Source organism: Hyperolius riggenbachi, chromosome 12 (genome assembly GCF_040937935.1).
Source record: "Hyperolius riggenbachi isolate aHypRig1 chromosome 12, aHypRig1.pri, whole genome shotgun sequence".
Lineage (NCBI taxonomy): Eukaryota > Metazoa > Chordata > Amphibia > Anura > Hyperoliidae > Hyperolius > Hyperolius riggenbachi.
In genome coordinates, this window is record NC_090657.1 from 112,557,966 (window position 1) to 112,582,051 (window position 24,086).

The 24,086-nt window shown below is 45.7% G+C and overlaps 1 protein-coding gene across 2 annotated transcripts in view; it reads left to right on the top strand.

Moving 5' to 3' along the window:
- Positions 1 to 2: 2 nt before the first annotated feature.
- The window catches only part of TSEN54 (tRNA splicing endonuclease subunit 54), a 130,388-nt gene continuing 106,304 nt past the window's right edge, over positions 3 to 24,086 (top strand). The window contains exons 1-3 of one of the 2 annotated variants that reach the window (XR_011025328.1): positions 3 to 127; positions 7,899 to 7,995; positions 18,244 to 18,408. Coding sequence is in view for 1 of the 2 variants with exons in the window: in XM_068263609.1 (XP_068119710.1) it covers positions 7,988 to 7,995; positions 18,244 to 18,408 (173 nt within the window). In the remaining variant the exon portion in view is untranslated. The remainder of the gene's footprint in view (positions 128 to 7,898; positions 7,996 to 18,243; positions 18,409 to 24,086) is intronic. The other variant, XM_068263609.1, reaches the window with a different exon arrangement.

Here is a 24,086-nt window from a genome sequence, read left to right on the forward strand (position 1 = left end):
AGTTTTAGTGTCATCATGCGCATGCTCAGTAGGAGATCGTTAGTTTCTGAAACTGACGATTAATAACTTGTGCAGTGTGCACATCATTGGATCAATGCTCTGTGTGAATTAAAGCCATGTGCTGTAGGTAAGTTTTGCTCTGCTTGATCTTCTCTTAGTGCGGCCGGAAGGGTCTCTGAGACTCCAAAATTCCACAGCATAATTGATACTTCCTATCTCGGGAAGGAGCGGAACTGTTATGCTATTTGTTATGGAGGTAGCATGGTGTCCCTCCCCTCACTATCCTCCAAATTTGGGGTCTGGTGAAGAGCAGAGTTCTGGACGGGTGCAGACAGATACAGGAGTTCACTAAATTTGAGGCGGAGTATCTTCGCAACTGCTTCTTATGGTGCAATTTTTTTTTTGAAATTTGTTCTATTAGTCCTTTAGATGAAATATAAAGATTTTTCCAACATGTCCGATTGGATTTTTATTGAAAAAGTGTGATAATACATGGGAAAATCGATTGGTTTTATTGTACTGTGTATGGGCACCTTTAGAGACTCAAGGATTGGGATGATGCATGAGAAGCAAGTATTTCTGATAAAATTTTTTTTATGAATATATATATGCAGCTTGAAAATGGACCACCAGTTTAAACCTTGGTGGCACGTGATTTGGCCATTTTCAAGCTGCATATATTTGCATAAAATTTACATAATCCTGCATGAACTCTGAAAAATTGCAACTTTTTGATCGTTTCTACTCAAGGAGTCATGTGTCCAAAACAGCTGTTTCAGATGGACCACAGCACATGCGTGACAGCACAAGATATCGGTGCACCCTTTTTATACTGTAGGAGGCACATTATCCATCAGCATATGCTGCTCAGAGCTCTGGGCATGTACAATACATTGAGAAAATAAATCGAGATACACTCCAGTTTCATGGAATTCAAGGCTAAAGATCTCTGCAACCTCACTGGTTCCTGAGATGCGTTATATAAAGCTATCTCGGGGCCTAGTGGGGCTGGGGGAATTCAAATTACGGTAGTATGGAAGCATCTTGAAGGCCTAAACCTCCACACTTGGGGTCTGTAGGGGGCATGATCTTGGAGCTCCTGGGGCTCAAATGTAACTGGTAAATTTGGGATTCCGGGCCCCTTCAGGACGCATAGAATGTTCTCCCCCTAAAGGGGCACTGCTAAGGTTTTCGTGGCTTCAATCAGCCCATAATTTGTATCCCCTACAGGTAGCAAAGCGCGCTATGGTGAAAAATAGGCGTGAATAAACATGATTTGGGCGGAGCCAACTGCACAATGTGATCATGTCAATATGGACCAAAAATCTCTGAGGAAAGTAATGAAGAATGAAGGCAGTTCTGATGGCAAAAAAAGGTCTAACTTAGTACTAGCAAGACATGCCTAATAAAGTCGCCAGCAGAAAATGTATACATTTTCTTGTAATTGTGTTTCTTTTGGTTCATGTATTAGCATACCATTTAGTAATCATGAGCCACAAAAATGGCAAATGCGGTAACAATAGCCCAAACGCGTCAAATGCAGCCACTGTGACCATCCAATAATAAATGTCGCGTTTATTATCCCACATAAAAAGAAAACAATCAAACATTGCAACCCTTATGAAATGCAAGTATTGTGCTCCATGAGAAACACAGCAAACATTACATCATATATGAAATGCAGTAAACTTTAGCCCCAATATAAGGTAGCCAAAGTTGTATTTTTCTAGCATAGGTAGCCCCTTCACCAAAAGGTATTCAAAACTGTGTCCCCCAACAGTTATAGTCCAGCAGCAGGGGCTAGTTGGTAACACTAGCAATACAGACTAAAGCAGTCCCCCACTCACTCACAAGCTTAGCTGGCAGGCCAGTCTTTTTCTCAATCTCAAGACCTACTGCAGAGTGCTTTTTGATCTATCAGAGCTGTGTTTGTGTTTAACAAAAATAAATAAAAAAAAATGCTCCCATTAATTTGCATAACAATCATGGGAAATATCACAATTTCAATTCACAATTTTTAAATAACTGTGATCACTGTAATTTAGCTGCGTTTTTTTTTTGTTTGTTTTGTTTTGTTATGCAAGTCAATGGGAGTGTTAAGTTAAAGCGGATCCGAGATGAAAAACTAATTATAACAAGTAACTTGTCTATATATCTTATCTAAAGTTTAGATGGTTTACACAGCAAATCTAGCTGCAAACAGTTTTAATCGAATATGATTATTTATTCCTGTGATACAATGACAGCAGCCATGTTGTTTGTAAACATTACACAGAGGCAGGCTTATCTGTATCTTGAGCCATCAGCCTAATCCCCTCTCCTCCTCCCCTCTGCCTCTGAAATTAATGGCTAGTAACACCTCCCCCTCCTCTTGCTCAGACTGAGCTCCCATGAGCCCTTGCTACTGCCAAGGCTCTCTGAAAACCAGTGGGCGTGGCTTTTTTAGTTTATAAAAAACTAAAGCAAAAAAGTATTTGGCTTGAGGAATGCCCTATAAACAATAGGAGAGGAACACATTGGGCTCTATTCACAAAACCATGTGCGGTAATGTTTTTTTGGCCGTAAACTTACCGCCTGCGGAAAACACAGAAACATTTCCACATTCACTAAAAATGTTCCGCATGTTTCCCGCATGCGGGAACAATGCGTAAATTTTTTTGGGAAACATGCGTAATTACATAGTAAACATGCGGGAACCATGCGGAAAAAAGGTTACAAAAAAAAACTTGTCAAAAAAAAATAATTAAAGTCCACCAAACACAGCACTCAAGGCTCCAGACTCCATTTAAGTCAATGGGAAGCAAAATATATCACCAAGTACTTAGTAGGTGATAAAAATTCGGTAGTTAAGTCAGAAATAAGGTGCCTCTTTTTTGAATGTGGATTTTTTTTGCAGAAACTACCGACTTTTGCGGACTTTTACCACATTTTTTACGCATGCGGGTAATTAATGTGTAAAATTTTACGCATGCGGTAAATTTCATGCGTAAACATTTGTGAATGTCAAGATGGTTTTTTTTCAGTCGGGAATTTACCGCAAGTGCATTTCCGCATGCAGAAAATCATTGAGAATAGAGCCCATTGACGCAATGTGTAAAAGTTCACCTCGGATCCACTTTAAGGGGTGGGCGGAGGCAGAGCTAATCATCATGAGTGAGAGAGGAGGACACACACACAGCGAAAGACAGGCAGCATCAGTGCACTGAACGCTGGACCAATCCAATAGAGGTCAGCACGTATGTACAGAGTGCAGATTGAGCCAGCCCAGTGCCACCAGCAGAGCCACACTGTCAGGGTTGGCCCAGGACAAGGTTTTCCAGCACCTGAGGCAGACATTCCAAAGTGTGTCCACCCAGTATAGGTAGCAGATCTGCCCCATCTCTGGTAAAGATAGAACAGCAAATTTATATAGCTCGGACATATTCCACAGTGCTATACAGAGATCACTGGTCCATTCCTATAAACCTCCACAGCACAGGAGCTTACACTGTAATTATGCTATAACAGTGAATCTTACGGAGAGCTGTAGTACCTGACAACTAGCCAGAATGTTTTTGAATTTTGGTAGGAAACTAGAGCGCTCGGAGTCGCTCAATAAAATGTTTCATGGAATGGACATAACTCACACTTGTAGCACTCTAAGGCCTGGGGCTTACTATAGAGCTTTCAGCAGCGCTTTGGAATCACCAGCAAACCCAAAAAGTGCTATGCCACTGAACTTACATGCAGGTGAACTTTGGGATTTCATATTTAGATTGTGCATGAAGAATGTGTAATAGAGGAAGAATTGCCTCATTCTCTTGCCTGCAGACAGAAAAGCATTGTGTCTATTGTATCCCTAAGGGATCATTCACACTGCAGCTTTTGCTATTTGCATTAATCGCAAAACTCTCTGCATGCATTTTGGGGGGGCGATGCGTTGTGATTCTTATTCTGTTTAGCTGCAGTTACAAATCATGGTAAAAATGCAAAATTTTGTGCTGCAAATTCGCGATTTGCGCTCCAGTGTGAACTAGCCCTGAGCGGCCTAATGGCTATTGATCTCAGGATCCCAGTGCTACAACAGTACTGTACATTTCTAGGAGAAAAAAATAAATGTATGGAGTATATGTACTGAGTACACATGCACAACAAGCCAAATACATTGCAAAGAAAATGCAATTAGAGTGTGAGACCTGTCTAGACTCCCTCCACGCAAAAAAGGCTTACAACAAGGTTGCAGAAAGGAATAAAGGTACTGGGATGATACCACCTTCCCTACCAAGATCAATCTTAATGGCACACCTGATGTGGGAAATTATTTGCCTGTGTCCGGTCACTGAGCCCAGTCGTCGCTGCTTCCATTGGAGCAGAACCCTCTTGCTGCCTGACGTCATTAAGTGGAGTGGCATGCCCTTCCGAATATACCCTTGAGTGCCCTTTTTAAATTATGGCGTTGCGGTAAGCTTTTTTTTTTTTTTTTTTCACCACAAGAGACCACTAAGTCGATGAAAGTCTATGAAAACTTTCATAGTTAATGCGATGCCACGGAAGTAGTTAAATATCTTATTGTTAAAATAAAAAGTTAAATCTCTGATTACCCGCTGCAAAATCATCCATACATTACCTCATGATCCATGCCTACTGCATGGATTATGCAATAGTGAAGATCATGCGATAATGCAAGTCTGTGGTGACGCAGTAAGTGTAAACAGAGCGTGGTGCAATGCGCATGCGCTGCTCGTCGGCACATTCAGAGATGTACTTCCTGTCCAGCAGGGAGTACATCACAAAATGGAGGCGGGCCTATGCATATAACCCTTACGGAGCACTCTGCCGCAGGGTCATATGAAGTGCAGATTCATGTGGTGATCCTGTGGCAGGCTCCTCTGCCGTGAGATCACCGCACAAGTATAAAAGCAGCCTAAGTGAAGAATGTAAAAATTCTTCCCAAATATTTTGTGCGCCTGCCAATATTTTCTAGCACTGCTTTCACTCTCTTGGACATGGTGTCGGATTTTCAAATAATGAACAATTAGCTATAAAAGTTTATAGGTTTAAAGAGAACCCGAGGTGGGTTTGAAGAATATTATCTGCATACAGAGGCTGGATCTGCCTATACAGCCCAGCCTCTGTTGCTATCCCAAACCCCCCTAAGATCCCCCTGCACTCTGCAATCCCTCATAAATCACAGCCACGCTGCTGACAAACAGCTTGTCAGAGCTGGCTGTGTTTATCTCTATAGTGTCAGTCTGCTGCTCTCCCCGCCTCCTGCAGAACTCCGGTCCCCGCCTGCATCCCTTCCCTCCCTGCTGATTGGAGGGAAGGGATGGGGGCAGGGACCGGAGCTATGCAGGAGGCGGGGGAGCAGCTGAGACTGACACTACAGATGTAAACACAGCCTCACAGCATGGCTGTGATTTATGAGGGATTGCAGAGTGCAGGGGGACCTTTGTGGGGTTTGGGATAGCAACAGAGGCTGGGCTGTATAGGCAAATCCAGCCTCACTATGCAGATCACATTCTTTAAACACACCTCAGGTTCTCTTTAATAAAAAACATATATAATTTTTTTGTACCTTTTTTATAGAATATAATCTTCTAGGATATATGTATACATGAAATATATACTATGCATGCATGATCTATTATATGGTTATAAGAAATAGGTATTTTATTCTGTTTTATACAGTTTAATGCTGAGTAGTGTAAATCAATGACATTGAGGGCTGGTGCACACCACAAGAGCTTTTTAAACGCTAGAGATTTTAAAAGCCCTTGCTAATGCAATACTTTGGAGGATTTTTACAAAATCACATGGCTGCAGTGTGCACACGCACATAGGATAACATAAGAAAACTCTTCTGGTGTGTACCAGTCCAGAGGGCTCGTTTACACTATGAGCGTTTGCAGATTATTTTTTTTTAGGTGCTAAAGCGCTTGTGCGATGATTTCCAATGAGAGTGTTCACATGTGAGCGTTTCGATCGCAAACACGCTACATGTACCATTTTGTGAGCGCTTTGGCTCAATGGAAGGTATAGGGAAATCTCAAAGCGCTTGAAAAAGCACTTTGTATAGCGATTTCCCAAGCGCTTTTAAGAATAAATACATTGTATTTATTCTTTTCCAGGGTAAATAATTCACTGACGAAGCTCGCGGTGGGCGGGCGCAACGCGTCGATGGGCAGGGTCACGTCCCGTCCTGTGTTAGAGCGTCTCACTTCATGCTGACGAGTGTAGAAAGGACCCAAGGCTTGCTGAACTGCCGCTCCCCGCTGTTGTTTGAAGTGTGGTAGAGCTAGGTGGTGGAAGACAGCGTTATGCAAAACACTGGAAACCGGGAGAGCAAAGCGCCCACCGTACTGTCGTCTGACTGGTGAGAACTACTGGCTGGCTATACGCTGCAGTGCTTATTTATGCCCTCGGTGTCAGTGGAAGATTGCTGTGCTGGGACTCTATCTGGCAGCTTACCATCAATTCATGTCCTAGGGATGGTTCGCATTATTCTACTTCCCTCCCACTCTGAAGAAAAATCCGGAGTAGTGTGGTACCGGTACCAGTGTGGGTGAGGTATGGGTGATGTGTGCTAGGACATGTGTGAGGAGCGCTCCACAGGCAGTTTTAAATATTTTTAGGCAATTTGGATCTTTTTATGCAGATTTTGATACTGAATAAAGGTAAATTCTTGACTGGATAATTCCATGAGCAGTTACTTTATTTTGTTAAACAAAGAATTCACTGACGTCAGGAAGTGAAAATCACAATCGCTCATCAAAAGCGCTTAGAAAAGCGCTTACAAAAAAAGCTCAAATCGCTCAGCGATGGCGCTGGCGATTTATAATGTGAACAAGGCCTTAAAAAGGATAATCATTTTACCTGAACAGACTGCTGATTCAGATGTGTGTGACTATCTTAAACTTTAACAACTTCACAACTTAGGGGGTTTTGCCCCTTGAGCACCAGAGCAATTTTCACCTTTCAGTGCTCCTTCCGTTCATTCACCAATAACGTTATCAATAACTTTATCACTACTTATCACAATGAAATGAACTATATCTTGTTTTGTTTTTTTCGCCACCAATTAGGCTTTCTTTGGGTGGTACATTATGCCAAGAATTATTTTATTCTAAATGTTTTTTTTAATAGGAAAATAGGGGAAAAATCATTATTTTTCAGTTTTTTGGCTGGTGGTGATGCTGGCCTGGCTTGGGGTGATTCTTGCTGGCTGGTGGTGATGTTGGGCTGGCTTGTGGTGATGCTGGACTTGCTGGTGGTAATGCTTGGCTAACTGCATGCCTGCTACCTATACTGGCGTGGGAGCCTCTGGCTACCTGTATTGGGAACTGCCTGGGGCTATCTAATACTGGGGGGGTACCTCTAGCTACTGGATGGCTACTTAATACTGGGGGTCCCTCTGGCTAAATAAAATTGCCTTGTGTGTGGTGGTGCCTTAAAGTTGGGGGGGGGGGGGGTTGGGAGGGGGGAACCCAACCAAATGTTTTGCTATGATGTCACTGCCTTAAGATTTCTAGCTAAGCTTGTTAGTGAAAATAAGTATTCTATGTATTCAGTGAGGAAATTCAGAAAATTAGCAGTTTGAATGCATCATAATAACACCTTTGAGATTATTTTAATCACACATATTACAGTACAGCAATAGTCATGTACAATTCATTTTATCTTTCAATGAAATGACAGTGCAGCACTATGAAGTAAACACCAGAAGGGAGAGTTTTGGTTCACGAAGAGTCGTCTCTGGTGTGGGCTGGGTTAACAAAGCCAGCGTTATTTAGTGGAAGTGGAAATTTGTGGAAATTCAGTAGACATTTGTACCTGTTATTCAAATTCAAAATTCTTACTTATTTTGTTTAAAAGAACGCAAAAGACCTTACGAAAGTATTTTTTTTTCTGATGTCCAGTGGGATCTCTGTGTTATTCTGAGTGACTCGCAAGGTGTTCATGTCGGCAGACAATCGTAACTGGAAGTTTAGATATACGACACTTCCTGATGTTAAGGTAAGATATGTTCCTACAGCACTATAGTTTATGATTTGTGTTGTGGTCACAGTTCTTTTAGATAGTGCTGGTTTTCGCACAGCTGTGTTGCTTGTGCAGTAGTTCACTATCGGTAAGAGCACAGATATATGACAGATGGAGAACAATTTATGGAGCTTGTCATTTGGATTGAACAGTGGTTTTATCCGTGGGTGCTTGGTGCGGTTCATCCTATTTTCTCTTTCCCCTTCTATTTATATTCTACTACTTATTGTCCTTACTCTCCTCCTGCTCCTCAAGTGCTAGGTATTAACAAGATTACTTGATCAACCATTTCTATGTTTTGTATGGCTGTGCAGAATGCAGGAATGATTTACAGAACCATTGATGGGAAATCTGGCGCAGAAGTGGAGCAGTAGTTAAAGTACACCTGAAGCAAACCAAAAATAGAACCATAGAGCCTTGCCTGTCCTCTCTCCATCCTGTTGTTCTACCAATGTACTTTATTAATCACCAATAGTATAATAGTATAGGATCCTCCTTGCAAAATACTCTTTTGAACTGTCCAGTTCATTATCCTATCCATTTTGTATACAATTCAATTTATTGGTGTGGTCTCCCTGTATTCCCAAGCATGTGGGATTTTTGGTCCTTTTTAATAATTTTTTTTTTTTAAACTATTGGTGATTAAGTATATTTTTTTATTAGATTAGTTTGTTTTTTTTCCCCTTACATTGTCTAGATAATTTTTATTAGAGGGAACCTAAACAGAGAAGGATATGGATTTTTCCTTTTTAAAATAATACCAGTTGCCTGACTCTCCTGCTGATCCTGTGTCTCTAATACTTTCAGCCACAGCCTCTCAACAAGCATGCAGATCAGGCGCTCTGACTGAAGTCAGACTGGATTAGATGCATGCTTGTTTCAGGTGTGTGATTGAGCCACTATTGCAGCTGAAGAGATCATAGAGACTGCCAGGCAACTGGTATTGTTATAATGAAATATCCATATCCCTCTTGGTTAAGGTTTCCTTAAAGGTAGCCATACATCTGAAGAGTACAACACGCCAACACCCCCACTCACACTGCAGGTCACACTCTCGACCTTATATTCACTAAATCCACCACCATTGCAGACCTTGACATCGCACCCTTTCCACCCTCAGACCATCACCTTCTCACCTTCAACCTCCTCACGGAAAGCATCTCCAAATTACCCACCCACCCACCTGGTCGATGGCAGCGAGACCTACGCAAGCTCAACCCTAGCGTCCTTGCTGACCCCCTCCATGCCCTCTCCTCCACTCTCCCCACCCTAACCTGTCCTAATCTTGCTGCAGCTCAGTATCGCCAATCTCTCTCATCAGCCCTAGAGAAATATTTCGCCGCCACCGACCCCCTAACCCCCAGCCCTGGCGCACTACCCATACTCGCAACCTCCAGAGGAAAACGCGTGCCACTGAACGGAAATGGAGAAAAACTAGACTTAACCAGGATTTCCTACAGTACAAGACCAACCTGCTGCAGTTCCACGCTGCCCTTGCTCATGCGAAGCAGGAATACTTTACCAAGCTTATCGGAGCACAAGCTTCCAATCCCTGGCGTCTTTTTGCCACTTTCAACTCCCTGCTTAAACCCACCCCCCCACCCTCCGTTTCCTCCCTCTCTGCCACAGATTTAGCCACCCACTTCACCAACAAAATTGTCTCCATCCGCCAAGAAATATCCAATCTCCAATCTTCACCTCCCACCCCCTCCCAACCAGCTCCTCCTCAACCCTATTCTCCCCTCACATCCTTCACTCCTACTACCACCGAGGAAGTCAACCACCTACTGCAGACTTCCCATACCACTACTTCGCCCCTTGACCCCATCCCTTCTGATTTACTCCAGCCTCACTTCACGGAATTGGCCCCAGTCCTCACTACCCTGTTCAACCTCTCCCTATCCACAGGCACCTTCCCCTCAGACTTCAAGCAGGCCACTGTACTACCCCTGCTCAAGAAACCCTCCCTCGACCCCTCGCTACCCTCTAACTACCGTCCTATCTCCCTCCTCCCCTTTGCCTCAAAACTCCTGGAGCGTCTGGTTCACAAACGCCTGACCCAGTACCTCAATGCCAACTCACTCCTAGACCCACTGAAATATAGATTTCGGCCTGCCCACTCAACCGAAACTGCTCTCACCAAAGTGGTCAATGACCTTGCCTTAGCTAAAGCTGAAGGTAAATACGCCATTCTCCTCCTCCTTGACCTTTCAGCAGCTTTTGACACAGTAGATCATCCCCTACTCCTCCAGTCCCTCCAGTCCTTGGGCATTCACGATCTCGCCCTGTCCTGGCTTTCATCCTACCTCTCCAACCGCTCCTTCACGACCGCCTTCAATGAGTCCTCGTCCACCCCCAACCACCTCTCGGTGGGAGTCCCCCAAGGTTCGGTCCTTGGCCCCCTACTGTTCACGCTATACACATCCTCCATTGGCAAGGTTATCTCCTCCATGGGTTTTAACTATCATCTGTATGCAGATGACACCCAGATCTACCTCCACACCCCTGACCTATCCACCACTACCATGGACAAGGTCTCCTCCTGTCTATCAGCCATCTCCTCCTGGATGTCCGCTAGGTTCCTAAAACTAAATCTAGACAAAACGGAATTTATGATCTTCCCACCCCGGGCCATCTATGAACCTCCCAGATGTGCATGTCACTGTTAACCACACTACCATTCGCCCTACCTCTCAAGCCCGTTGTCTGGGTGTAACCCTGGACTCTGCACTCTCCTTCACTTCCCACATCCAAAACCTCACAAAGTCCTGCAACTTCCACCTTCGTAACATCTGTAAGATTCGCCCTTTCCTGACCTCTGCCACCACCAAACTCCTCATCCATGCCCTCATAATTTCCCGCCTTGACTACTGCAATGCCCTGCTGTCTGGTCTCCCTATGACCCGAACAGCCCCACTGCAGTCCATCATGAATGCGGCAGCCAGAATTATCCACTGTTCCCATCGCTCCACCACGGCAGATCCCCTCCTAGAATCCCTCCACTGGCTTCCTATCCAGTCCAGAATCAAATTCAAGATACTGTGTCTGACCTACAAATCTGTCCACAAAACTTGTCCAACCTACATTTCCGATCTTACTCAGAGGTACACACCTAGCCGCTCACTCCGCTCTTCCAATGAACTTCGCCTAACCGCCCCCCGCATCACCCAGTCCCATGCACGCCTCCAGGACTTCTCAAGAGCTGCTCCAACACTATGGAACTCCCTACCTCCACCCATTAGGGCAGCCCCCTCCTTCAACATCTTCAAGAAAGCCCTCAAAACTCACCTTTTCACTCTGGCCTACTACCCCTCACAAGTGCTCTAAACCTACAGCTGAACTCTGGTCCCCTACCGTTCGTGTCCTTACCTCTCCCTCTAGATTGTAAGCCTTTGGGCAGGGTCCTCCTCCTTTTGTGTCCTACCTGATCATGCACCTCCATTTACTGTGAACCCATGCTATGCATCTGAGTGAACCTAACTTGCCTAATCTACATGCTCAATCCAATGACTAAGCATTACCTGGCACTCATACTGTGCCGTGTGATCTGGTTTTCTATTATTCCTGTATTGTCATATTGCTGTATGTCACCCCTAAATATTGTCTGTAACCTAAATTAATGTTCAGCGCTGCGTAATATGTTGGCGCTTTATAAATACAATAAATAAATAAATTACGGGCAGATTCGACAAAGAGACAGCTTTATCTGTAATCAAATCTGTTAAAGGGAAGGTTCAGGGACTGTTAAAAAAAAAAAAAAAAAAATCCGCATCCACTTACCTGGGGTTTCCTCCAGCCCGTGGCAAGCAGGAGGTGTCTTGGCGCCGCTCTGCAGGCTGCCGGTGGCCGACCCGACCTGGCCATGCCGGCAGCCAGATCGGGCTCCTTCCGCGTTCCAAAATGCGCCTCACGGCGGCGCGCTGATGTCATCGGACGTCCTCCAAGCTTTACTGCGCAGGCTCAGAACTACTGAGCCTGCGCAGTAAAGCCCGGAGGACGTCCGATGACGCCGTGCGGATCGCTCTGAAACAGCCGTATCAGTCCGCCGACAGTGCGTACACACGCCGGACTGTCGTTGGCACTTCCAACCAGCGGGATGTAACGACGGACCCGTCGTTGCCTCCAGTCCGGCGTGTGTACGGACCTTAAGATTCTCTCAGCAAGGTGAAAATTAAACCATACAAAAAGGAGTTGATAGCAACCACCCGTGCAGAAACATGGTCTAGCCCTTTAAGAGGACACTTTGTACCTAAAACTGACTGAGGATTTTACAACAGAGAGGCAGAGCTGTGTGAGGAAAGAAACTGCTCCTAGTACTTGTGGTAATGTGTGCTGTAGCATAAAGCATAAAATAGTGGTTTAATCAATAGTATTCCTTTAAGAATAGATCCCAGGTCAGGTACGAGGCTGCACAAGGGAACAAATTAGCACTGATCAACCTATTGCCAGTGGCGTAGCTACAAACCTCTGGGCCCCGATGCGGAATCTGGATGTGGGCCCCCCCCCCCCCCCCACGGCAACAACAGCCCCCCTCCCCTGGCAACACCCGACGCACACACATATCCAAATCCCTATAGCCAGCTATAGGTCCCCCCAGTATAGGTAGCCAGGCATAGGTAAGCCAGTATAGTTGCCCCCGGTATAGGTTAGCCAGGTAGGTGCCTCCAGCATAGGTAGCCAGTATAGTTGCCCCCAGTATAGGTTAGATAGGCAGGCGCCGCCGGTATAGGTTAGATAGATAGGTGCCCCCAGTACAGGTTAGCTAGTGGGTGCCTCTAATATAGGTAGCCAGAATAGGTGCCCCCAGTATAGGTTAGTTAGGTAGGTGCCTCCAATATAGGTAGCCAGTATAGTTGCCACCTGTATAGGCTAGCTAGGTGTCCCGAATACAGGTTAGACAAGTAAGTGCCCCCAGGTTAGATAGGTAGGTGCCCCCCAGTATAGGTTAGATTAGGTAGCTGCCCCCCAGTATAGGTTAGATGAGGTAGCTGCCCCCCAGTATAGGTTAGGTAGCTGCCCCCCGGTATAGGTTAGGTAGCTGCCCCCCAGGATAGATTAGGTAGCTTTCCCCCAGGATAGGTTAGATTAGGTAGCTGCCCCCAGGATAGGTTAGATTAGGTAGCTGCCCCCAGGATAGGTTAGAATAGGTAGCTGCCCCCCAGAATAGGTTAGAGTAGGTAGCTGCCCCCCGGGATAGGTTAGAGTACGTAGCTGCCCCCCAGGATAGGTTAGGTAGCTGCCCCCCAGGATAGGTTAGGTAGCTGCCCCCCAGGATAGGTTAGGTAGCTGCCCCCCAGGATAGGTTAGGTAGCTGCCCCCCAGGATAGGTTAGGTAGCTGCCCCCCAGGATAGGTTAGATGAGGTAGGTGCCCCCCAGTATATGTTAGGTAGCTGCCCCCCAGGATAGATTAGGTAGCTTTCCCCCAGGATAGGTTAGATTAGGTAGCTGCCCCCCAGGATAGGTTAGAGTAGGTAGCTGCCCCCCAGGATAGGTTAGATTAGGTAGCTGCCCCCCAGGATAGATTAGGTAGCTGCCCCCCAGGATAGATTAGGTAGGTAGCTGCCCCCCCAGGATAGGTTAGGTGGGTAGCTGCCCCCCAGGATAGGTTAGGTGGGTAGCTGCCCCCCCCAGGATAGGTTAGGTAGGTAACTGCCCCCCAGGATAGGTTAGAGTAGGTAGCTGCCCCCCAGGATAGATTAGAGTAGGTAGCTGCCCCCCAGGATAGATTAGATTAGGTAGCTGCCCCCCAGGATAGATTAGGTAGCTGCCCCCCAGGATAGATTAGGTAGCTGCCCCCCAGGATAGATTAGGTAGCTGCCCCCCAGGATAGATTAGGTAGCTGCCCCCCAGGATAGATTAGGTAGCTGCCCCCCAGGATAGGTTAGGTAGGTAGCTGCCCCCACCCCCCAGGATAGGTTAGGTGGGTAGCTGCCCCCCAGGATAGGTTAGGTAGGTAGCTGCCCCAGCAGGATAGGTTAGGTAGGTAGCTGCCCCCCCAGGATAGGTTAGGTAGGTAGCTGCCCCCCCAGGATAGGTTAGGTAGGTAGCTGCCCCCCCAGGATAGGTTAGGTAGGTAGCTGCCCCCCCCAGGATAGGTTAGGTAGGTAGCTGCCCCCCCAGGATAGGTTAGGTAGGTAGCTGCCCCCCCAGGATAGGTTAGGTAGGTAGCTGCCCCCCAGGATTAGGTAGGTGCCCCCCATAGTGAAGGGGGAAGCCGCAGCCGCGGCGAGGGCAGCCCGACCTCTCCCTCCCTTCCTCTCCCCGGGCCCCCCCCCCCTTCAAATGCAGAGTGCGCGGCGCACGGAAGCGCTGTAGCAGGCAGAACTCGCCTCCATCCCTGCGCCGCTGATCTCCTCCCGCTCTGTATAGATGTTGTTACACACTGCTTCCTGTTTAGCCGGAAGCAGTGTGTATCAGCATCTATACAGCGGGAGGAGATCAGCGGCGCTTGGAACGCAGGGATGGAGGTGAGTTCAGCCTACTACAGCGCTTCCATGCGCCGCGCACTCTGCATTTGAAGGGGGGGGGGGCCCGGGGAGAGGAAGGGAGGGAGAGGTCGGGCTGCCCTCGCCGCGGCTTCCCCCTCCCAATAGCGCGCACGGGCCGCACGGGCACCACAAAAAGACATGGGCCCCCCCGGGCCCCTCCCCGCCTCTTCAGGAGCCGGGCCCGGTCGCCGTGGCGACTGTTGCGACCACAGGCCCTACGCCCCTGCCTATTGCTTAACGTGCTATGTGGAGTCGGGAAGAGGGGATCACACTGGCTGCTGCTAATAGAGGTCTCCCTTTGGCTGGAAAGGTCTCTGGTGCTGCTGGTGGATAGGGGTTCAGAGAGGTCTTCAAATCCACCAGCAGCACCCTGACTGAGAATGCTCCTCCCCAAAAGCATCACTATGTTTGAGACCCCACCCTTTCTCTATTAGTAGCAGTCAGTGTTAACCCCTTTTTCTCCCACCCAGTAGCACCCAGCGTGACCTTCCCCCACCCGGATACTTTTTCATGCCACCCAGCTGGAAAACAAATTCTGGGGAGAGCACTGCTATAGACCTACAGGGAGTGCAGAATTATTAGGCAAGTGGTATTTTTGAGGAATAATTGTATTATTGAACAACCATGTTCTCAATGAACCCAAAAAACTCATTCATATCAAAGCTGAATATTTTTGAAAGTAGTTTTTAGTTTGTTTTTAGTTTTCAGCTATTTTAGGGGGATATCTGTGTGTGCAGGTGACTTTTACTGTGCATAATTATTAGGCAACTTAACAAAAAACAAATATACCCATTTCAATTATTTATTTTTTACCAGTGAAACCAATCAGGGCTGTGGAGTCGGAGTCGTGGAGTCGGAGTCGTGGAGTCGGAGTCGTGGAGTCGGGCAATTTTGGGTGCCTGGAGTCGGAGTCGGGAAAAAATGCACCGACTCCGACTGCTAATGAATTTGTAACTGTAATTAAAATAGAAAATATGATAAAATGTTCTATTTCTCAGATAATAGTCATTAAAAATAATGTATATATACAGTATATATACAGTAATAGCTGTGCTTAGTCCACAAAAATGAAATAAACCAATCAAAATGAGTTACTTGTGCTGCTTCAATAAAGCAGTCCCCGTATTTTTAAGGTCAGATATACATATCTGATTGTGACTGTATACATGTTGTGTACACAGGAATCTTTTATATATACTAAATAACATCTATGCTGTAAGAATAAAGCCTGATGTGTAGCTGTGTCACTAATAGAGATGGTCAACGAGATGGAAATAATTCTGCATTGATGCTGATTTATGCAAATGTATGCACTTCCTTTGCTGATGAAATCAAATAATTTGATATGTTGTTAAAATTTGGTTTGGTGACTACAAATTAAAGGGTACCTGAGACGGATGAAAAGTAAAGTTTATACATACCTGGGGCTTCCTCCAGCCCCCTTCAGGCTAATCAGTCCCTCGCTGTCCTTCACCACCCGGATCTTCTGCTATGAGTCCTGGTAATTCAGCCAGTCAGCGCTGTCCGGCCGCATGCCGCTCCCACAGCCAGGAACATTCTGCACCTGCGCAATAGTGCTGCACAGGTGTAGTATGCTCCTGGCGGCGGAGTGTGTGCATGCGCACTACGCCTGACTGGCTCAAGTATTTGGACTCATAGCAGAAGATCCAGGTGGCGGAGGAGGACAACGAGGGACTGATTATCCTGAAGGCGGCTGGAGGAAGCCCCAGGTATGTATAAAACTTTAATTTCATCTGTCTCAGGTTTACTTTGTTACACAGTAGTACTATACTCTACATATGCACTCCCCACAGAGCTGCAGGGAATCCACTGAGAATGCTGTGCACATTGAACACAGAGGTGTTGTCTGTTTACAATCTCCTCATTCCCCTGCAGAGTACCTGCACATCATTCTTACATGTACCCACACTTACATTGCCTAGGGCCTGATAGATGTTCTTTGTTCCGGTTTGTACCTTTTACAAGTACTCTTACCAAGGACTAGTTTTAGTCTAAAGGGAATAAATATAGTAGTCTACATATCCTTCTCACTTCAGTTGTCTTGTAAAATTCCTAAGCGTTGGCAGTTAAGAGACGAATTTCATGTTACATACATTAAATCAACAAAATTGTAATATGCAAATTAGAGGAGTCGGAGTCGTGGAGTCGGAGTCGGTGGAATCCTAAACTGAGGAGTCGGAGTCGGTGGATTTTTGGACCGACTCCACAGCCCTGAAACCAATTTAACATCTCAACATTCACAAATATACAATTCTGACATACAAAAACAAATCCGTGACCAATTTAGCCACCTTTCTTTGCAAGGACACTTAAAAGCCTGCCATCCATGGATTCTGTCAGTGTTTTGATCTGTTCACCATCAACATTGCGTGCAGCAGCAACCACAGCCTCCCAGACACTGTTCAGAGAGGTGTACTGTTTTCCCTCCTTATAAATCTCACATTTTATGATGGACCACAGGTTCTCAATGGGGTTCAGATCAGGTGAACAAGGAGGCAATGTCATTAGTTTTTCTTCTTTTATACCCTTTCTTGCCAGCCACGCTGTGGAGTACTTGGACTCGTGTGATGGAGCATTGTCCTGCATGAAAATCATGTTTTTCTTGAAGGATGCAGACTTCTTCCTGTACCACTGTTTGAAGAAGGTGTCTTCCAGAAACTGGCAGTAGGACTGGGAGTTGAGCTTGACTCCATCCTCAACCCGAAAAGGCCCCACAAGCTCATCTTTGATGATACCAGCCCAAACCAGTACTCCCCCTCCACCTTGCTGGCGTCTGAGTCGGACTGGAGCTCTCTGCCCTTTACCAATCCAGCAACGGGCCCATCCATCTGGCCCATCAAGACTCACTCTCATTTCATCAGTCCATAAAACCTTAGAAAAATCAGTCTTAAGATATTTCTTGGCCCAGTCTTGACGTTTCAGCTTGTGTGTCTTGTTCAGTGGTGGTAGTCTTTCAGCCTTTCTTACCTTGGCCATGTCTCTGAGTATTGCACACCTTGTGCTTTTGGGCACTCCAGTGATGTTGCAGCTCTGAAATATGGCCAAACTGGTGGCAAGTGGCATCTTGGCAGCTGCACGCTTGGCTTTTCTCAGTTCATGGGCAGTTATTTTGCGCCTTGGTTTTTCCACACGCTTCTTGCGACCCTGTTGACTATTTTGAATGAAACGCTTCATTGTTCGATGATCACGCTTCAGAAGCTTTGCAATTTTAAGAGTGCTGCATCCCTTTGCAAGATATCTCACCATTTTTGACTTTTCTGAGCCTGTCAAGTCCTTCTTTTGACCCCTTTTTGCCAAAGGAAAGGAAGTTGCCTAATAATTATGCACACCTGATATAGGGTGTTGATGTCATTAGACCACACCCCTTCTCATTACAGAGATGCACATCCCCTAATATGCTTAATTGGTAGTAGGATTTCGAGCCTATACAGCTTGGAGTAAGACAACATGCATAAAGAGGACGATGTGGTCAAAATACTCATTTGCCTAATAATTCTGCACTCCCTGTAGGTGTGTGTATAATAATGTTGATACACATATTCTAAAATGAGCAAATAATTATCTGAGAGGATCTGCCTTTACATTGCTTCAGTAAATTATTTTCTGACAATTGGTCAAGGGTTATTCATTACCATCAACTTTTACGTTTGTTAGAGGCTTTAGGAATTAACTGTAGTAAGTTATTGTTGTGGCTAATATATGTGTATTCTTCAGCACTGCAGACATTTTTGCTGTTCGGGATCGGGCACAGACCCTTCCTCAGCGTTCTCATGGGCAGAAAAACTTTTTGCCAGATGGCTCAAAGGATCAGGATGCAAAGTTGCAGATCTGTCGTACAGAGCAGTGGAAACTCCTGAGAGAAGAACGCATTGAGCGCTTGTAAGTTAATGATTATGCATGTGAATTTTCCCAAAGCAGACAAATCAAATAGCCAATTACCTGAGATACTATCTGAAAAAGTGACATTCTACGTCAATATTCCACTGAGCACTCTACCAAGTACAAACCACGCAGCTGCAATCACTTAACCACCTCGCATTCCTGGGTTTTTACTGGTTAGAGCTGCTCACACACTGGTTGATCTGGCCAGCAGATAGATCCCTCTCTGATAGTTCTGTTATCAGAGAGAATCTATCTGCTTTATTGCCTCCACACACTGTGCACAGATTTTCAATATCTTTCAGCATGAAAATTCCCTAATAACTTTATCACTACTTATCACAAGTTATTGATCTATATCTTGTTTTTTCTGCTACTAATTAGGCTTTCTTTGGGTGGTACATTTTGCTAAGAATTATTTTTTATAAATGCATTTTAACAGAACGAATAAGAAAAAAATGGAAAAAATTCATTATTTCTCAGTTTTCGGCCATTATAGCTTTAAAATAATCCATGCTACCATAATTAAAACCTATGTATTTTATTTTCCCGTTGTCTCGGTTTTGACGCCATTTAAATTTTGTCCCTATCACAATGTATGGCGCCAGTATTTTATTTGGAAATAAAGGCGCATTTTTTCCGTTTTGCGTCCATCACTATTTACAAGCTTATAATTTAAAAAATGTTCGTAGTATATCCCTTCACATGCATATTTAAAAAGTTCAGACCCTTAGGTAACTTTTTTTTTTTTGTAATTTTTTTCCCACTAAAAATCTTATTTGGGTAATATTTTGGTGTGGGAAATAAAGAGTTCATTTTAAATGTTAAAATCTGTGTAAATTCAATGTAGATGTAGTTTTACTATATGGCCACCTGGAGTTTGTTGTGTTTTTTTTTTTTTTTTTTTTTTTTTTTTTTTAAAACTTGTGCTTCTCGCTAACCGGAAGCACAAGGAGGACGGGGGAAACTTATTTTTTTTTTCAGAAAGACTGTGGCCTCTGGTAAGAGAGCATCAGTTTTTCTGCTGGAGACACGGATCGGTGAACTGATCCCAGGCCTACCGGGGGACAGCACGGGGGTGCGATCGCGCGCGGCACAGCGGCACAGCGGCACAGCGGCACAGCAGCCTCCTGGACGTGAGGATCACGTCTGGGTGGCTGAAATGGTTAATACAGTATGTGAATTTCATGTCTTGGAATGCACAGGAGGGCTTTTTAGGATGTGAAATTCACGTGGATTATGTGCTGTTGTCATAAATGTAAATGCAATATAATTCCAAATAGTGATGCGCTTCAAAGCAATATCTTTGTTTAAGGCAGCAGTGAATGAAATAGTTGCTATATTCCTTCCAGGACATAGATTTCAGTCGCCACTGTCTGCATCGCTGCACCACTCGCCCTGCTGTCACGCTGACAGCAGAGCTTTCGTATATCGGGCAGGAGCCAATTTCACTGGAATTTTAATTGAAACAACTCAGATGCAGTTGTGCGCACTTTCAGCTTTAAATGGACTCTGAGGAGTAAATAAAAACAAAATTGGAACTTACCTGGGGCTTTCTCCATCCCACCGTAGGTCGGGAGGTCCTCCGGCGTCCTCCTGGCTCCTCTCCTGGTACCTCCGCAGAAATCACGACCAGCGACACCGAGGCCGAGTGTCGGGCTGACCCTTCCTGAACGGCCACGCTCGTCCTCATCACGCCGGCCGCTTCGCGTCATCACGGCAGCCGGCGTGACAGTACTGCGCATGCACGGTTTGGCCGTTCAGGAAGTGTCAGTCCGACACTCGGCCCCAGTGTCGCTGGCCGTGATTTCTGCGGAGGGACCGGGAGAGGAGCCAGGAGCCAGGAGGACTGGAGAAAGCCCAAGGTGAATTCCAATTCCCTTTAAGGCCCGGTTCACATTAGCGTTCGCTATCCGGATTTTCCGGATCTGATCCGGACCGCATACTGTACAAACGGAACGTACGTTACGCATAGCAATGTAAAGTCTATGCGGACGTTCACATGCGTCTGTTCCGTACGTACCGGAGCCGGATCGGATCCGGACTCCAGACTCTTTTCCAACATGCGCTATTTTTGGAAACGGAAGGCACAGAACACACTGCCTACAAAAACCTGACGTTCTACCCCACTTCCTATGCATATCCAAGCGGCCATTTCGGATGGGGACACATGGGCCAAGCATGTCTGGAGTGGAGCAGCAGTGACAGACGTGCTGGAGCTGTTTGGCAGAATGTCGGAGGTGGAGGTGAGTCCTACAGCGGAGGAACCTGATTCTAAAGGTGCACCAGGTTCACCTTCTGCTGACCCCAACATTTTTTTCTTAAAATTTCGCTATTTTTTTGCCCACGGATCCAGATGGCAGCCTGATGCATGCCTGCTGCAAACGGACCGGGTCCGGATCGGATCCGTATCGGAACCATACGTTTCCTGATCCGATCAGGATCCGGTCCGTTTGCATGGCAAAACGCAAGTGTGAACGGGGCCTAATTCAGTGAGGTGAACAAATTTACTGCATAAAAATGTGAGGCAAATGAGGCTTTTTTTTTTTTTTTTTTTTTTTTTTTTTTTTACACACAATGGGCTCTATTCACAAAACTACTCATAAATGACTTATCACCTAATTGATAACAAATAACCTTTCAGCACATTTAGAAGCAAAATAATCACTTAAAGTAAGTTTTCTGATTTACTTCATTTTAACACTTTTCTTACCTTAATTATATCTTTGCTTTTTGAGAGCTTAAAAATGTAACATAGATAAGATGAGAACAGGTGAAAAAGCTTTGTGAATCATGCTCAACCCCCTTCATTTTAAGGGCTCAAAAGCATTTCGACAATGAAATGAATGGAAATAAAATGTCACTAAAATGTCACGTCTTTGAAAGGCTTGTCCTGTCAGACCTGAAACCCTCTCCACCATCGACCAAACTGATCCGCTCCAATTCGCCTACAGATCACAGGTCTGTAGACGATGCCTTTAACATCACCCGGGAGCACAGCCTGTCCCACCCGTTCAGACTTTCAGCTTTAATTTGGCGGGGTGAACAAAATGATTGCATACAAATGTGAGGCAACTAAAGGTGGGTACACACATCAAATAAAAGTCTTGGGAAAATGAAAGATCACAGACCAATTTTACCCCCTTCCACGTAGTATGAGAGCCATACTCTACACCATCTATTCTATGGAGCTGAACTCCTCATCAGATAAAAATCTTGGCAAAATGCTGTACACAAAGATGCTATACACATGCAAAAGATCAGTTCCTGCAAAATGCATTCATAGTCTATGATATCTGCAGATCTCATACACACCTTGTTTAACGGACATTCATCTGCAGATCAGATCCACCAGGATGGATCTCCAGATCTGCAGATAATTGTCAGATCTGCAGATGAATGTCCGTTAAATAAGGTGTGTATGAGATCTGCAGATATCCTAGACTATGAATGCAATTTGCAGGAACTGATCTTTTGCAGATACTTATCTGTTGCATGTGTACAAAGATGTTTATCTGATGGGGAGTTCAGCTCAATAGAATAGACTGTGTAGGTATGGCTTTCATACTACATGAAGCTTGGTGTAATTGCCTTCTTAAAACAGAAGGAAATTTGCAATAATTCAGCTATAAGTGAACATTTGATCCCTTTTCGCCCTTGTTAAGCAAAGCAAGCATCCAGAACCGCTAGTGTATAGCAAGCCTATAGCTTTAAAGGGAAGGTTCAAGCAAATTAAAAAAATGAGTTTCACTTACCTGGGGCTTCTACCAGCCCCATGCAGCCATCCTGTGCCCTCCTAGGTAAACATTTACGCATTGAACCAGTAATGCGTAAAAATGTATGTGTTAATATTCCTGCACTAGCGGGAATGCGTAAAAATGTACGCAATGCGGCCCGCCGACCTCCGAGGTCGGCAAGCTGCCAGCGGGGGACTGGAGCAGCAGTGAGTGACTAGGAGGGCACAGGATGGCTGCATGGGGCTGGTAGAAGCCCCAGGTAAGTGAAACTCATTTTTTTTATTTGCTTGGACCTTCCCTTTAAGTTTTACACAGCTATATCAAACCCACATGTAGACAGCCTGTTTTGGACTTTTGGTCCTCATCAGTACATGGCAGGGATTGATAAGGCTGTATGAAAATACATGAAAGGAGGTATAATTGGTCTGTGATCTTTCATTTTCCAAAGACTTTTATCTGATGTGTGTACCCATTTTAAGGCATTTTTTAACACCATCCTTTCATTTCAGGGGTTCAAAAGTAATTGGACAATTGACTCAAAGGCTATTTCATGGGCAGGTGTGGGCAAGTTTCATTATAAATTAAGCAGATAAAAGGCCTGGAGTTATTTGAGGTGTGGTGCTTGCATATGAAAGATTTTGCTGTGAACAGACAAAATGCAATCAAAGGGGCTCTCCATGCATGCGAAAGAAGCCAATGCGAACGGGGTCGGTTCTTCTGCGCCTGTGCCCGCGTGTCCACGTCATCTGGCGCATACTGCGCCTGTACAGTTGGGTGCAGTACACACCAGATGACGTGGACATGCGGGCAGGCGCACAAGAGCTGACCCCCGCCGGCGGGTCATGATGATTACGGGCGGCCAGCAGGGACACCGAGGAGGACTGGGGCTGTGGCGAGGGACTGAGACGATTGCTAGGGGCTGAAAGAAGCCCTGGGTGAGTACAAATAGATTATCAACATTTGCCTCAGAAAGTCCTTTAACCTCCTGAGCGGTATGGACGAGCTCAGCTCGTCCATCACCGCCGGAGGCTGCCGCTCAGGCCCTGCTGGGCCGATTTTCCTCAAATAAAAAGTAGCACACGCAGCCGGCACTTTGCCAGCTGCGTGTGCTGCCTGATCGCCGCCGCTCTGCGGCGATCCGCTGCGAGCAGCGGCGAAAGAGGGTCCCCCCAGCCGCCCGAGCCCTGCGCAGCCGGACCAATCAGTTCCGGCCAGCGCTAAGGGCTGGATCGGGGGCGGATGACGTCACTCCGCTCGTCGCCATGGCGACGAGGAAAGCCAAACAAGGAAGGCTGCTCATTGCAGCCTTCCTTGATACTTATGCTTGCCGGAGGCGATCAGAAGAACGCCTCCGGAGCGCCCTCTAGTGGGCTTTCATGCAGCCAACTTTCAGTTGGCTGCATGAAATAGATTTTTTTTTATAAAAAAAAAAACCCTCCCGCAGCCTCCCTGGCGATCTCAATAGAACGCCGGGGAGGTTAAGCTGCGAAAATACATTGCTAAAAAAAAATAAAGGGAACATTTAAATAACGGTGTAACTCCAAGTCAATCACACTTCTGTGAAAACAAACTGTCCACTTAGGTAGCATATGGGGACATTAGGTACGGGGGGGGGGGGCAATAATTGGGGGAGATCATCAACTCCTGGACCATGGATACACCAAGGTTTTTTTTTGTTTTGTTTTTTGTTCCCCCCCCCCCCCCCTCCGTTGGTTTTCACCCTTTAAACCTAGGTGCATCTTATTGCCCAGAGCGTCTTCTATTCCCAAAAATATGGAAATCCTAACTCCTCAGTCTCCTCAATTACTGTGCCTGTAGCACTTAAACCTCTTGAGGACCACAGGCTTACACTCCTCTAGTGACCAGGCCATTTTTTACAATTCAGCACTCTGCAGCTTTAACAGTTTATTGCATGGCCATACAACATAGCAGCCAAATTAA